Here is a 16,760-nt window from a genome sequence, read left to right on the forward strand (position 1 = left end):
GAACTTCAAGTTTCTGCAAGGACTTTGTACCTGAAAAAGCCACTTACGTCAATGCCTAGCGAAAAGGGTAAATGTAATTCAACATATTGTCCGGCTTGTTACTTTGTGCGTTTGGAATATTTGCTGTGTGTTTGTCAACTCGCACTAAGGACGTCCAATGTGTTAATTAAATAAACTGTAATTCCATTTATCACGGCTAATGAAGAACGGCGGGCGATTTGCAAAATAGTTTACGCAGAAAGAGTCAAATTAGCATATAACAAACGAACCCTTATCAAATGCTAAGTAATAGATGCAGGTACTAGCCATAACTCATGCGTACGTCACCCACAAGCTCTGCAGCCAAACATTCAACCACCCACAGCCCCGTCCACCTAAGAAACCCAACTCGGCTGTCAAAAACAGTTTATAACGCCTGGAATTATGCCATAAATCAAAATTGACGCGAAAACAAATATGGTGACATGTAGGGTTTGATGCGGAACTAGGAGATCCGTTTCCTCCGGCCTCGTCCTGGCATATTGGATTGCTAAAAATGTGTTAAATTTATGCAGATTACCAAAAGTTATGGAACCGATACCTAATCAAACTGTTGGAAAGGAAAACGGACACGTTCTTTTTGAATTGGAAAATGGTAAAAACCCGTAAAGGTTGGGATTACTTCAAACCACCGACTTCCCGGTCACCCGAAGTCAAGGCAATTTACATAAGCACCTTGGACATGGTATTTCCTGGATAATCTCGTAACCCTACGATTCGATCCTATGCCAAATTAGAAACCAGAAACACAGGGTATAAAATGTTCCTAAAAACATTACAGGAAGAGGTAGCACCAACCGAAATCCAAAACGGAAGAATTGTTCTTAAATTACTGAATTAAGTACCCGAATTTTCAATATATAAATTGAGGATGCTTATCACAGTCATACAAACAACAGGGATGATGATGGCAAAAGAAATAACAATTGTTTAAACCGGAATTATTTAATTGTATATAACTTGTTTATACATATATATTGTAAAATCTAACTATACAAAAAAAGCGGAATATGATTTTTCCCATTCTTTTAATTAATTTTCCGGAAACAAAAGTTTCATTTATATAGCATTAATCTGAGATACCATTTTCTGAATATTTGCTGTTGAATATAAAAAACGTTTTTAAAAAAATTCTTCAAAACGTAAAACAAAACTTAATATTAAACATACTTAACTCCCAAGTTTCGTATTTAACGATAGAAATTGGAAAGACAAACAATAAAACGAAGAAATATCGCAACATTTTTAAAAAATGTGGGTGTGGCAGTTTTGGACGGTTTGTGGGCTTTAAAGTGGTCGTGGCAAAAGGTATTTCGACAATCGATATAAACTTACAATACTAATAAGAATATAAAAAATTTTCAAAGCTTTTTCAAAAGCGTGGGCGTGGGAGTTTTGGGCGGCTTTTTTGCGTTAGAGTGGGCGTGGCAACATGAGTCACAAACTTGCGCTGCGTCTATGTCTCTAGAATCTGTATGCCTAATTTAAACTCTCTAGCTTCTATAGCTTCTGAGATCTTGACGTTCATACTGACATGGCTAGATCGACTCGACTATTGATCCTGATCAATATGTACTTTATACATATGGTCGGAAACGATTCCACATAGGTGTAACGGTTACAAAATTATTTAATAATATGTCATTTAAAGATACCTTTCCAACAACATAAATAGATATAGCATTTTGCTTCACCGGCCTCCAGCTCCTACTTTCAATAAGTAATTGTTATCTGAAAAGCAGTGCTCTTCGTCACTACCTGGACTACCATACACAGTGCTAGATACTTAGATCTTAAAGTTCACGCGGACAGACAGACGGATACGGCCAGATCCCACTAAAGTAAGGGATAACGCCAATGTTGGATACATACATGTCTTGTATCTTAAGTTGACTTGAACATTTTCCTCACAAAAATTGCAGTTTGTGAGCTGATTATAAAAATTCTGACATTTCAATGGTTATTAGTCGCTGTCTGCACACTTTACACCGTGCATTCTGCTTCGAAACGAAATTGCATAGATTAACCATAGGTTATACCAAACTTGATCCTTTTTACACAAGGCCTCCGATTAAATAGCCAAAAGCACAGGAGCAATCATTAAAAGTCGGTGGCAAATGTAGGCGACTCATTTTGCAGAGATTTATGCAGGAATTAAATATTTTTCACGCCCGCCGGGCCGAGTTAGGACGTCCAAATAATTAGATAAACATTTAAGCTCGCCGAGGCAGGCAGCGAAAAGGAAAAGAAAGTAAAATGGGGCTGGCGGGGGGATGTTCTGTGGGAGGGGGAGGAGTACGTGACCATAACCATAACATGAACTGCTGCCGCAGACCTCAGCCCCGCCCACCGTCCAACGCCCTCGCTCCCGTTTGCGGGTTCAAAGCGGAGAGACGACGACAAACAGGAAATATTTAACGTGCCAACAACAAAAGTGAAATATAAATAAAAATAATAATAATAATGGGCTGAAACGTAGGGAGCGCAGCGAGAGTGAGAGCGAAAGAGAGCGCTTTCGCTCTTTCACAAAATGCCCTTTTCGATTCCCCATATTATACAGGGAATATCCCGCTCGGTCGGTTTTCCCGTTGTTCCTTGTGAAGAAGCCAGGTTTTTAGGCCATTTTCTCTCCGACATTCGAACGCGACGGACGCGCCTGCAGAAAGCGGACTGCATCAGAATTGAAGATAAAGTTAAATATACAGATACGGTTCGGTTCGGCTTCGGTTTCGGTGTATTGGTGGGAATTTCTTCTGCTGCCGCCTCTTTTTTGGATAAATGGATATTTATGCTTCGCGTGCCCGCTCGTAGAAACAGAAACGCCAGTGTGCGCGCGTGTGTTTGTGTGGATAATTAAAGCAGCAACTATTTCGAGTACGAAATGCTTTAAGACCGAGATTAAAGTTGAAGGTCGGTCGTTGTTGTTGTTGTGTTCGTCTGTGTGTTTGTGTGTGCATGAGTGTGGAAAATCGGACAGGAAAACGGATCGGAATCGGATCGCCTGCCTGGGAACACGCATAGCATAGCGTTAGCGTTGAACGTTAGTATACCGACGAAGGCTGAAGTCGTTAAGCCAAAGAATACGAATACGCCAGCAAAATAAAAGTAATCGTGCATTGCTCCCTCTCTGCTGCTGCGCATGTTTCTCTGCCGCCTCGCCGCTGCAGCGCTGCCTCGGCCTGCATTTTTAGTTTCGCCCGACTATTACAGCATGCTTTACATTCCGTTTACATCACGTGTTAAATAACTGCTGACTGTCACTGTTCGCTGTTCGCGGCCGTGTGTGTGTAATTGTGTGCAATTGTTGTTGTTTGCCCAAGCAAATATGCAATGATTTTTGCGCCACCCCCTGCCCCATACCACCTCTCCCCTCCGCACATTGCCTTCTTCATTCATGCCTTGCGTGTGTGTGTGTGTGTGTGTATGTTGGATACACACCCCCACATCCGACCCACGCACACAAACACACGACAAAGGCAACTTCTGGCGGAAGTGGAAGCCGCTTTCGGTGTGTGCGTGTGTATCTAATGGGATTTTCTAATAAAATTTAAATTGTTGCCGCTTTTGCCGTGCGGCGTTCGTTCTATGAATTTAATATGACCCCTGTGTGTGTGAATAGGGGCCATAAAGCTTTGCTTATGGCTGGAAAATTAAATAGAGTGCATAATTTAAGCATCAACTTTGCGTTGAATGCATAATAAACGGCTGCAATTGAAAGGCGCCGTCTACCAAAGGACTACTGCATAAATATCGGATAACTTATACTCGGGCTCAGTGCCACCAGATTCACAATTTGCAACGGGCGAAGGGAATTTGAGTCCCCTGGAAATGGCCGACGGCAAACAGAAAGTGTCTGATTATATCGTTCAAAATGTTAGCTATATTAACTGCCAGTCAACGAAACAAAGTGTAGTTTAAAGCTGTTACTATTTTCGCTACGAATAAATGAATGCAGTGCGTCTGTCGATTAATGAGGTCTTTAAATATATAAATATCATTTCCCCGAAAAAATTGCAACGATAAGGGATGAATACGGGTGATTTAAAATTGCTTAAAAGAAATCTATGCTTAAATGTATATGCTTTAAAACAACAATAAGTGATTCCAACATTTAAAAAGAATAGTGAATACCACTTCACTATAGGAAAGCTTTAAATGAAACCCTACTGTTTTAAAACAAGTGATCAAAAGTATGTGTACTCGCATATACTGATAGTATTGATGTTTGTTTATAAAACGTACTTAATATTAATCATGACTTGACTACGTGTCCTTTAATTTGTTGTTAGAAATTAAACAAAATTTGAGCCCAAAAGACTTGTGTGTCATATTTGAATATGAATCCGCATCCGTAAAAAAAGCATCGTTAAAATGCACGAAAACAAAAATGGTCGGGGTCGTCCACCCCATTAAAAAATGACACAAATGCAGGAGGAAGATGGACGCAGTTAACAGCAATCCGCCGTAATAGGCTTATCACAAAAGCAGTTTGGTTGTCGTAATCTGTGGTATCTCCCGGGGTAGGCAAACATAAAATAAAATGTGTTTTCATTTCATGAGTTTTCTTTTTGTTGTTTTCCATGTTGAATGTTGCTTTGTACATAGATCTGAATTTTGAGTAGGTAGAACTGGGATGTGATTAAAAATGTTCCACGGAAAGCCGACGGAAAATACAAAACCCTGGGAATCCCTGTCCACAAAGATTTCGTGCCTAGAACCCAAGCTTGACTAAAGATTATTTTAACGATCTAGTAAAGAAACGCTTTAGCTAAAAATTAAATAAAATATTTTGTACAATAAGTAAACAATATGTAGAATGCACGCTTGCTTCGATTTAGTTATTTAATTGATGCATAAGTGGGATTGTATTTATTCTGCGCTTATGTATTGTTAAATTCATTTTTTAAAAGGCTTAAACATGTACGTGCTCCAAAAGTGAAAAAGTATCTATTTGTATATCTTTTCGAGCACCAAAAAAGCAGCCCGAATTCAAAAATACCCTTTTTGTGTAACCAGAGGATTTTTTGTATACTTGCCGACGTTTATCCCGTTTCACATGTACATGTGTTTAACCGAAACCGCACAAACACACACGCGACTTGGGGCTACCTGAAACTGAAATTTTCCCGCATTAGATTGCGGCCCTTGCCTTCCATGCCTCTTCTTCTTCTTTCTCATCGTTGTTGTTGTAAATAAAGAAAGAGATGGAGAGGGAGTTTTTTCTTCCTTTACGTTCGCTCTTTCTTCCAGTTTTTTTGTTTACTTTTCATGTTCTCTTCCACGAAAATTAGTGCGAAACAGAGACGAATTGTTTAGCGTTTATCGACCCGTTTGTAAGTTCTCTTATTCTCTTGCGCTCTTCTCCTTCTCTGTTCGTTCTCTTGCAACAATAATTTCCCTTTTTCTCGTGTGAAATGAATACATGCTTTTTACAGTTATGCTAAATTAAAATATTTAGTATCACAAACACCGAGTAAATCGAATTACTTAAGATTAATTTAAAAAATGTTGTTTTACGCACCTGTTGTTGAATTAAATTTCGCAGCTGCCTGCCTTGTGTTTTTTATTATTCTCTTGCGCTCTTCTCTCTTCGTTCTCTTGCAACTGTATTTTCTCTTTTTCTCGTGTAAAATGAATATATGCTTGATTTACAGTTTCTCTAAATCAAAATATTTTGTATCACAAAACCGAGTAAATCGATTTTTTTTTTAATTTATTTCAAAATTGTTGTTTTACGCGCCTCTTATTGAATCTAGTTTCGTAGCTGCTTGCCTTTTACTGCGGATTGTTTTGGGAAATTTGTCAGCTGTTAGCCGCGCTGTTAGAGGTAACAGCGCTTGCGACGCACATTCTCTAACACTGCCGGGAAATAAACATCCAAGAATAATTTGATTGGCCTTCCAACACTGCCAGGCAAATAAACAATCAAAGAAAAAAAGATATAAAAAGGCGTGTAAAAAAAGATAAAAGCATAAACAAAAACATATTAAAGGTGCAATGCAATGTAATTGCCGAGTTGGTGAATTAAAATTACCAAGCTATAGTCCTCCTACAAATGATTCAATCTACTTCCCCTTCCCTTGGCCCGCGTCCAAAAGGTGTGGCTGTAACCGAGGCAGCTATAGCCACAGTAGGGGCCAGCGAAATCCCTCAGAGTATCAGTAGTGTAGCCCCAGCACAAGATAACACCCGTGTACTTATCAACTTCCCCTTCTCCTTTTTGCAGCGGCGTTGCCACCTCACTGAGCTGCGCGGATTCCAGCACGGGCTCCAGTGAGGATGCGTCCGATCCCGGCTCCCCGTACAGTGCGCACTCGCAACTGAGCGACCCGCCCGACCCGCTGGGCAAGATGCCGCCACAGATCCTTGGAAGCGCTAGCGGCAGCAGCTCAACAGCGGCCGCCTCTCCGCCCACCAGCAGCGCCAGCCAGACGCCTCCATCGCCAGCCATTCACCACAGTCATCTGAGCCAGCACAACGCATCCAGCGTCATGTCCAAGCCGACGACGCCTCAGCGCCACGGCAACCCCAGCCTCCTTCCCACACTCCAGTGGCCGTGGAACACCAGTCTGGGCAGCACCTCCACTGCCGTGCCCGCCGCCTCGGCCAACAAAAACAAGCGGACGGCGGCCGGATCTGGAGCGGCATTAGGATTGAGCGGTGAAGGGTCCTGTTTAACCGGTGGAGGAGCCGCGGCGGCTAAGAAAGCGCGCAGCGATTTGCCCGGCTCCTTTGACGCAAGCAAAAGACTGAAAGTGGCCGCTATGGAGGAGTCGCAGACCAAGATCACCGGTTTTTTTAAATCCCAAATGAAGCCGCCTCCTGGCGGCGGAAAGCTATCGCCGCAGCCCGGCCAACAGAGCAATCCGGCCAACACGCTGACCATGAGCACGCCCGCAACTACAGCCTCGCTGAACAAGTACTTCAATATCCTGTCGCAGCTGAAAGAGCAGAAGGCCCAACAGCAGCAACAACAGCAGCAGCAGGCATCCAAGACCTTGCCCACTCCAGCTCCAGTCGCCCCAATCTCATCTGGGCCCCCTGTCGCGCCCGTTGTCACTCCCAGTCCCAGTTTGCCTGTCCCGGCGCTAAAAAAGATCGAACGCAGCAACAAGCAGCCTGCCAAGATAGCACAGGTGGCACCCAATCTACGCAAGACGCCCAGCAGTGGATCTTCAGGCAGCTCCTCGTCGTCCTCGTCCAGCTCCTCAAATGGCTCAAATACGGGCAAATCGCCAACGAAGAAACACGTTGCCATCGCACCCAGGACGCCGGAGATGAAACAGCAGCAGCAGCAGGGAAAGGCGGCCATGGTCTACCGACCGCCAGTAACAAGCCCCGCTTTGAAGCAAAAACAGATCTCACCGCCCGCCCCCGTGGCGGCCACCACACCCGCCCCAGCGCCAGCACTAAATCCAACGCCCGCCCCCGCCAATCCCACGCTTTACCAGCTGCCCGTACAGCTGCCTAATCTAGTCCAGCTTCCGCCACAGCTGGCGGCTGCCGCCAATATTATGCAGCTGAACAACGTGGCCAAAGCTGCAGTGGCCGCGGCGGCCACCAACAACGCGGCCGCGCAGGCGGCACAGGCTGCCCAGGCAGCTGCTGCCCAGTACTTCCTTAACGGCACTGTCTTTAAGCTGCAACAGGTGACCACGGCCACGACGACGACGGCCACCACGGCTACAGCAGCGGCGGCCCCGGCTGGCAATCCCTTTGGACTGCTTAACTTAGCCACGGCGGGCAATCCCTTTGGCCTACCCAATGCCAATGGACAATTCCCCATTGAAGCCATTCCGGGAGCTGGAAGCTATCTCCATCATCAGCTGCTTCTGGCCAGACAGAACAACATGAGTTTAAACGGTAAGTATAGTATATTTTTAGTTAAATTTAATGAACTCCGACAGTAGGAATAGCTAAGCTTCTAGTTCGACATTATTGGCAGAGGCATAAAACACTAAAGAACTCGAAAAAGTCGGTCTATAAGCTTGCGTTTCCCGACAGATCGGACGGTTTTAATTCTCGGAGTTTTCGCTTATGCTAACTTTTCCATTACAGAAACTATGGCTTCCAATTCTTGCGGCAACATGAACTTTGTTAATCCACTTAACAATCAGCAAGTTGGACTCAAAGATAACAAATTATATATTGTGAACTCGGCCGAGTACCTAGGATACTTAATGAGTCTGCAGATAGCTCTTAATAACCAACAGCACCAGCAACAACAAATCATATCTGCCACACAGCCGCCACCACTGGCAGCCACAAACAATAACAGTACGAACACTGCCACTCAGCCGCCGCCATTGGCAGCTACGAACAATACCAATTCGAACACTGCCAACAATTCGACTGCCAGCAACAGTAACAACCATAATGCCTCGAATAATCTAAGCAATATCAACAACACTGCCATACAGCCTCAGCGGGCGATTGTGAAGCCGCCATTGCACAGTTCCACGCAACCGCCGCCGCTTGTGACGATTTCCTCCATGCCCGCGTGCTCCCCGGCTGCCGCATCTTCGCCAGCGGCCAAACGGTCACTGCCCGCCGCCAAGCCTTACCAGAAGCGGCTGACCGCAAAGGGCAGAGTGGGGACAGCGCCGATAATCGCAACGCCCACAACGCCGCCTCCTCTGGTTCCCACGTCTGCTACTAAGGAGCTGGGTCAGCTGCGCAAGAGTACGGGAACCACGGGACCCACTACTAGCACACCCACACCAACGCCACCGCTAGTAAGCATCGCACCCTCGAAGCTGACCCCAACGCTGAGCGTTTCGAAGCAAGGACCTACAATGAAGCTTGCCAACAGCGCTCCCGATCTCTTTGACCTGGTGAAGAACTCAAAGCTGGTTGCCAAGGTTTCACCACCGTTGACGCCGCTTCCCTTCAGTTCCCCCAGCAGCAGTAGCAACGGAAGCCACGGTATGCGATCCTCCCCGGCCCTCTCCGCGTCAAACTCCTGCACCCTGTCTGCATTTAGCAAGATCAAGGTGGAAACAACGGAGCTGGTTTCCCAGACTGGCTCCATGACCTCTTCCTCAATACCTACAATATCACCCAAGCCTCAGAGCTTCGCAGGGCAGCTGCCCAAAAGGGAACCGGAATCGGAGGCCGACACGCTGAAGCACGAACTTTTGCCAGACTGCACAAACAGCAACTCAAACTCAAACTCCTGTAGCAGCAGCACCTATTCGCACTCGGTTAGTTCGGCAGCAGATCTCTCATTAGAGGCTTCTACGCCCGCTCCATCACCTTCACCTTCAGCATCGCCTTCCGGCTTGGGATCACCCTCGCCGGCGGCCAGCAACTTGAGTGCCAGCAGCCGGCGAGCTGCTAGCCAAACTGATATGCTAAGTGAACTGGTCACTTCGTCGTGCATCTCCAGCGGCGGCGATGACTGCTCTCAAGCCACAGACTCGCCTCCAATGCCGACACTCCCTCTGGCCAAGAGTGACGATGCTACCACTCCCATTTCCACGGTCAGCGGAGGAAGCAGCAGTGGGAGTAGCAATTACGATGAAGAGGACGACAAGTCGGTGGCCTCGCTGGAAACTCATCAGACGCACAAGCGGCTAAGGGACCTGCCCACGCCCGAGTCAGGAATCGGTGGAAGTCTGAGTAACAGCGAGAGCAGCAACTCAATTGCCGATGCCATGTGAGTACAGTTTAAAATTATAACATTAAGAAATGTTGACTAATCTTAAAACATTTCCTTACTAGCTCCTCCAAATCCGCCTCTGTGGGACCACCCACTACTGCAGCGAGCAGTGCTTCTTCCTCCGTTTCCGACAGCAACTCACTGGCCAGCAATGCACCATCCCCAGCCTCTCCGGACGATTGTTCAGCCGCTCCTTCGCCCGCCTGCTCCGCCTCCACTGCCGGATCCATTCCGCCCAGCACTGTGGTGGACATTGCGATGGTGGAAGCCAGCAGCAAGAGTCTGCCAAAGAGCGCTATCTCTCCAATCCTCTCGCAGCCAAAGACCATCCGCTTTCCGGCTGGAGCAGGGGCGGGCGGCAAAGGCGGAAAGCGGCATGACGGCGTCTGCTACTGGGACAAGTGCAACAAGAAGCATGAGAGCAACTCCAAGCTGTTGGACCACATGCAGACGCACCACGTCAATACACAAACAGGTCCCTTCGCCTGTCTGTGGGTGGGCTGCAAGGTGTATAACAAGGAGTCATGCTCTCGTCGCTGGCTGGAGCGTCACGTGCTCTCCCATGGAGGCTCCAAGCAATTCAAGTGCATCGTGGAGGGCTGCGGCCTACGGTTCGGCTCACAGGTCGGTATACTTCAAAAACGATGTGTGTGCAAGTCTATAACCTGGTTTTTTATCTTTCTCTTCCAGTTGGCGTTGCAAAAGCATGTTAACAACCACTTTAATGCCACTGACAATGCAAGGGAGAGTACCAGCAAGCGCACCTCTGATCCGCCAGTGCCCAAACAACTCCGTAAGAATGGCAAGAAGCTGCGATATCGTCGTCAGCCATTCTCAGGTGAATATAATTTTTGTTTACCAAGATATAAAACATAAAGTAATACCTTAAAATCAGCGCAAAGACCACACGTGAATAAAATTTTAATGCATTGAAAAATAATTGGTTTTGACCCTAAAGATAAAACGCAGTTTATCTAATTCAACACCTCAAATTACAGCTCGCATGTTTGACTTCTTCGACACGGGCATAATGGAGGGGCTACAGCACCGCCTGCGCCAGATTAGCACACTCACGAACGGTGCCCAGGCCATCGAGTTCCAGGGGCAGTGCATGATGCGACGTCGCAATAGCCAAGGCGGCTACGAGTGCTTCGTGCGATGGTCCCCGCGCGAGATGTAAGTCAACCCGAAGAGATCTCTATTTCCCAGATGCTAATTTCTGCTCTCTTCCAAACAGCATTTCCGACGAGTGGCTGCCGGAGTGTCTTAACCGAACGCGTCAGCACACTAAGGTACTGCACATCAAGCAAATGCGGCCAGCCGAAAAAACTCGCGTGGATAGCCTGCTCAGCACGGCTTTCCGTTTACGCTATGACTCCCACTTGTTCGCCGACGATTATAATGTCAACGAGCAGCAGGTTGGCGAGGCCAGCGGCAGCGACTGCGACGAGGATGGGGATGGGGATCAAGAGGAGGAGGATTTAGAGGATCAAGATGAAGATGAAGAGGAAGATGGAAGCAGTAGTTCGCGCAGTGCGAGTTGTGAGACGGTGTCCAGCTATCAGCAGGTACTTAGCATCGCCAAGCTGCAGATGCAACAGCGGCGTAAGCATCCGCGAAAACCACCCAAAGTGACACCGCCTGCGAGGGAAAAGCTGGTTCCAACGGACGCACTGGTGCCCATTTAGGGGCATACCAGATTTATAGTATTTTCTAAGTAATTAAACCGAAAAACAAACGACAAACGAGTAAACAGTGACAAGTAGACTAGTTAGTGTAAGACCAAAGTAAATTACTACATGCATCCATTAATGTATAGAAATTATGAGTACTCCCGCTTTGTTTGTTTTTGTTTTGTTTCGTGCGCGTAACCAGCCGTTTAGTTTTTGATTCCATCCAAGTTTCGTTTATCGATCGTTGTACATATATTCGGTTGGAATCAAGAGTAAAAGTCAGAAGCATTTAGTGGCCACTTAATCGCAACCCACCCACACGTTCTAGCAAGTGCTGTTATGAACAAATGTCCTAGTTCTTAGTTCTAATTTAATTTCTAAATTGTATACTTAGTAGAGATTCATGTGGGAATGGTCGACTGGACAACACTTGTTTGTAAGCCAAGTTTATGTTAATCTATTGACAAAATTAAAGTTAGATTTTGTTTTCTTTTTGTTGTCCCCTTCTTAATGTATTGTACTCTTAAAACTGGCCAAACTTACACTGAAAGCGGAAAATCTACGCACACAACTGAGCAGTAATGGTTAAGAATAGTAAAGTGACGTGGAAGAACACAAGACTTGAAGCATTTACCGCTAAAATACGAGAAATATTTGTATAACATTTTGTACTCAACTCGAACAGCAATGCAACAGTTTTAGCTTAAGTTAGACCCAAGCCCAAGACGATTATCCATTAATTTAGTGCAAATCAAATGCAACTTTCGCCAACTCATCAGCGTCTCTCAATCGATTTGTGAAAACTTGAAGAGACGGAAAGCATCATGCATACTGTAAATAAAATAGCATTAACTAGTTTCGCGTTTAAACTTACATTAAACTATTCATTTAGAAATTAGCCAAGGCAAAACCAACTAAAATATACTAAATAAAGTTTTCGAAAGAAGATCAACAATCTACAAGCGAAGTATAACACAAAATCCCATGTTTTTATTTTGTATTGTTTTACGGACAAACCAAAACCCATTCAACGATCCTTGAACACTTCCTTTATGTTTTTTCAAATGTATCCGACTTTCAAACTCGACACTTGAAGCATATAAGCTAAACGGTAACCGATTCTTATAGTTTTCTATGCGAATGAATTTGTATGTTTTTAAAGTAAGTAAACTCAAATGAAGACGAAAATCACAAACATGAATAAAAGAGTACTCACCACTGCCAAATATGTAAATCAACAACAAGAACCCAGTTGTTAGGAACGACTGATTAATTTAGTGTGCGGCATGGGCATGGAGCCACAAATTATTATAACTGCTAATACCCTAATTCCCGCTCGAGCACTTGCCCTATGTTGCACGATAAAAGCTCGCTTCGAATCGAGCGTATTAAATGTATCTGTGTGTTGTCCTACGTAGATGTAGATGCGTATCTGTGCCCCTCACGTAATTTAAGCTTAGCAGGAAGATTGAAAAATATACATACATATATATATATATATATAATGTAATGTAGGCGTAATTCCCGTGTATCTGTATCTATAAAGGAGGCAGGAAGTCGCGAGGACCTTGCGTCTGTCGATCGCAGCCCACAAACATGATTTAAAGCAATACTCTATGATATTAGCCGATCAAGCTTAGTTGACTCTTCCATTCGGTTAGACTTTCGATGCCTTTCGCCCGAGTTGTTCAGCGCTTTGTACTGCAAAAAAATGAAGAAGTCTATAACTAATGGAAAATAAGTATCAAACAAGAATCCGAGAGAAGTAATGGAAAAAATTCAAATAAAATAAAACTACCTCAAATTTTGCAAGCATAAAATACACAAAAGAATTTTTCGAGACAAGTTTTCTAAAGCGAAGAGAGTATATAGGTGCAGCGTTATACGGCTCGCGACCGAAGGATTCGGATTCGAGCAGGGCGGAGCCGAAAAACAAGGGAGTAGTGCACACTACATGAGTACACACAAAGAAACAAGGGGAAGCCGTAGGCTAATTTCATATTTTGCTAGTATCGCGAACGGTCTGTAGGATAAGCAATGATCCAGATGAAGTACACTTACCTCGGCTTTTTGTTTTCAACCCCATTTCGAAGAAGCCTTTCGAGGCGGATACCCACATCCATACCCATACCCATACCCAGTTATGCATTTGCCTTTAGCCCTGAGCTGAGTTTGAGTTTGTACATAGATTAGTTGACCCAGTACGAGACATATACTTATTATCATAACCATATTTTAAATATTAAAACCGCTTTAATAAATTGCAGGCAGAAATGAATTAAGCATACATAATTATGGTAATTAGCAGGCGTACACATACGAACGTATACAGGAGAAGTATTTATATTGCGAGGTTTGATTTTGGATTCAGTTCTGGCCAAATCTAAGGCGGTACACAGCCACAACAGCAGAGATCTTGCTTCGATTGTAACTAATGTAATCAAAAGAATTATATACAATATATTATAGAACTCTATATACACAACATAGTATGTACAAGTGGACTCAAACCGATTCTGAAAACCAAGATCATGTAATGCGCTGAGAAATGAAAAAATATAAAAAAAATCAAGTATTATGCTATATACGTAGTTTTATTTCGTTTATTTTTGGGGAATATTCGTTGGCGACTTAATCAAATGATATATAGTTTCTACTGCTATAACTTACGTGCTTATATTGGGCAAAAAACTTTCCAGCTTGTAATTTAAATATCACATTCTCGCGTAATACAAGAAATTTAAAGGATAATAAAAAAAATGGATAACACGCTTTTCTAACCTAAAAATTTGAATTGGAACCGTTCTTGCTCAAAAGGACCGTTTAATTACACCCCATTTTTTTGATATTCGATTCGCTAGTCGATTTAGTCGAATTAGTCCTTTGACTAAATCTTTGGGGACTATTTTCTATAAATATTGTGTCCCCAATTGTTCTTGTGTCAATTTAATAAATTGAAATCGAGTTGTATGTTTGATATTCAAAATACCTATAGTTTTTACAGGATATGATACAGGCAAGTGATGTATGTATATTGCTTGACAAAATGAGGCTGGGCTTATTTATCTCCATATTTTCTCGGACACGGGACTAACGATTATTTCTAAATGAAGGCCTCTATAACACCATTATCCACATTCAATGGTTATCAGGACACAAAAATATAATATTTGTTCCAAAAAACAAACACTACATAAATACTATTCTGGCAATGCGTTTTTCAAAATAAATTATCTTAATATATCAGCATCGAATTTATAGTAAGATAAAAGATATTTGTATACATTTAAACAGTGAAATGCAAATTCTTTTGACATATTCATAAAAATCGGAAAGTAAGCATGGTAGCCGAAAAACTAGTGGAACCGAATCCTTATGATCAAAAACAACAAAAGTATGATTTCTTTTCTAATATTTTTATATTTTTCCGGAAAAGTATAAATTTTTTTTTATCAATTTTAAAATTTAAAAATATCATTGCCAAACGCTTTATTGCCGAAAACGTAAAAGTTACGATTTCTTTTGTTTTGATTACCTAGTAATTTAATTTTAATAAATTCAAGTATATTATATATATTTATATAAAATGACAGTTATATAATATAGTTGTAAGAAATTGATCTAATTAAAACCGAAGTCTAGCATTTTCGAAAAACTACAGTATGCCAATGAGAACGAAGTTACATTCCTATACCCTTGAAAAGAGTACATATATTTATTTGGAAGAACATTTTTCTATCGTTTGAGCTGTTGATACTGATTTACTTTTTATGTTCGCAAATGTTTCCTTCTTTACGTTGCAAAAATCTGACTAAGATCCCCATCATTTTAAAAATTCATAGGAAAGTTCCTCAAAATCTAGTTTTTAAAAACTTTTTAACGGTGCACTGGGTTGAATGAGGTCGCAATCAATACGCGCTTGTAACATTTAAACTTTAAACAAAAGGCCCATTAGACCCATTTTAAAATTTTTACTCTTAGTCTTTAGCACTCCTTCTCCTGATCCATATATTTTTTTAGGTCTAGGTATGCAATCCCTTTCACTTGTTCGAATCAGACAATCACAACATCTGCAAGTATATGTGGTGCGCTTCGTTACTACATGAACTGCCTGCTCACAGTGATTCTGAGTATATTTATGTAACATAAATAATAAATGTGTTAATACATATTACAAGCTTAACAACAATGGTAGTGACGGGTGTAACTAGTTAAAATATTTGAAATGCATTTCTGGTTATCGCTTCTATTAATCGTCACAATTATTTCAGTACTAGTTGGAGATGAATGTGTTTCTACACACAATGATCTTGTATGCAACGTCTAGAATCGGAGTAACATTCAGACAAATGCTTAGTTATGCTAAAAAATATTTTTTATCACATGGACTATAAAGGTAAAATCTATAAATATTTTGGGGTACTACATATCAGCTAATTACCTTTTAAGAAGTGTAATACTAATTATTGCGTTGTATTTATTTAAAAGATTTGGCTTAACATATTGATACAATTTTTTTGTGAAATGTAAATTATATTACTCCCATATGTACATATGTGTATAAAACGTAAAGAAATCTCTAATTGAGGACCAAGTTTAGATAGCATTAGGAACTAGGGGTCTTCTTGCTTTTTATCTGTTCCATGGCCTGGAGGAAGAACTTCATTGTGCCTACATAATCAGTGTCCGTAACTACCAAGCTGACTTGGTAAAATCCTTGAGGAAACGGCGGCAGAAGGCTAGTATCCAGAAAACCGTCACGAGCTATAAGTTGGCCCTGCAGTTGGAAAATGATTAAGGACAATCAGATGAGGATGACACAGTCCACATGCAAAATACCGAAAAAGGGCAGGAGTGGTTAACATTCGTGTAACGCTTAAATAACTTCCATATTATCACGCCATACGGTATGAAGTTCCTCCTCTCGATCACCTCGCAAATTCGGATTCTAACGTCAACTAAGAATGGTTTGTACTGGTTACTGTAGTCTTTTGTAAAAACTTGCAATCGGATCTGCAAAACAACGGCTTAAGTCGGATCTCATGAGGAATTCGTTACTATGCCTTACGATTGGGTTAAGCAGAGGCATAATCATGAAGCAATCCATATTCACCACTGCCAGATTCCAATTGACCGCCTTCACATGGCAAGACACGTTACTCACTCGCGTCCGATTAACCAGACACTCGATTTTCTTAAGCTTGTAAACCAACTGGGTCTTCGTCTGGCGAAATAAATAAGCCAATAAGTATTCTACCAAACTCCACAACATTTACCAATTGCCCAATGAAACAGCTGCCCAGCAAAACCAGTAACGCGAGTTTCATTTTGTTACTGACTGCGACTGGTGAACCTTCCTTTTTAATACTTATTAAATCGATTCATAA

General features: G+C 42.7%; 2 protein-coding genes across 3 annotated transcripts in view; one reads left to right on the forward strand and one right to left on the reverse strand.

The window, feature by feature from the left end:
* Nucleotides 1-13,956, forward strand: part of LOC6733232 (zinc finger protein jing) — a 114,401-nt gene extending 100,445 nt beyond the window's left edge. The window contains exons 1-7 of one of the 2 annotated variants that reach the window (XM_016167525.3): nucleotides 2,634-3,079; nucleotides 6,266-7,902; nucleotides 8,098-9,697; nucleotides 9,763-10,324; nucleotides 10,391-10,538; nucleotides 10,699-10,876; nucleotides 10,938-13,956. In XM_016167525.3, coding sequence (XP_016026110.1) covers nucleotides 6,390-7,902; nucleotides 8,098-9,697; nucleotides 9,763-10,324; nucleotides 10,391-10,538; nucleotides 10,699-10,876; nucleotides 10,938-11,388 — 4,452 coding nt within the window. In that variant the 5' untranslated portion in view covers nucleotides 2,634-3,079; nucleotides 6,266-6,389 and the 3' untranslated portion in view covers nucleotides 11,389-13,956. Of the gene's footprint in view, nucleotides 1-2,633; nucleotides 3,080-6,265; nucleotides 7,903-8,097; nucleotides 9,698-9,762; nucleotides 10,325-10,390; nucleotides 10,539-10,698; nucleotides 10,877-10,937 lie in introns of those variants that run through there. The other variant, XM_016167523.3, reaches the window with a different exon arrangement.
* Nucleotides 13,957-15,849: 1,893 nt separating this feature from the next.
* On the reverse strand, nucleotides 15,850-16,700 carry LOC6733233. Its single transcript, XM_016167454.3, has 4 exons — nucleotides 16,644-16,700; nucleotides 16,442-16,591; nucleotides 16,213-16,386; nucleotides 15,850-16,150 (listed from the first exon to the last, which is right to left on the reverse strand). Exons 1-4 carry the CDS (start codon nucleotides 16,698-16,700, stop codon nucleotides 15,980-15,982), a joined length of 552 nt encoding a protein of 183 aa, XP_016026112.1. The 3' UTR covers nucleotides 15,850-15,979.
* Nucleotides 16,701-16,760: the final 60 nt, after the last annotated feature.

Source organism: Drosophila simulans, chromosome 2R, assembly GCF_016746395.2.
Source record: "Drosophila simulans strain w501 chromosome 2R, Prin_Dsim_3.1, whole genome shotgun sequence".
In the NCBI taxonomy this organism is placed as follows: domain Eukaryota; kingdom Metazoa; phylum Arthropoda; class Insecta; order Diptera; family Drosophilidae; genus Drosophila; species Drosophila simulans.

Coding starts and splice junctions, on each gene's coding strand:
- LOC6733233 (XM_016167454.3), bottom strand. CDS start 16,700: ATGAAACTCGCGTTACTGGTTTTGCTGGGCAGCTGTTTCATTGGGCAA. Junction 16,592..16,643: donor TCATTGGGCAATTGGTAAAT/GTTGTGGAGTTT, acceptor CGCCAGACGAAG/ACCCAGTTGGTTTACAAGCT. Junction 16,151..16,212: donor ACCACTCCTGCCCTTTTTCG/GTATTTTGCATG, acceptor TTCCAACTGCAG/GGCCAACTTATAGCTCGTGA.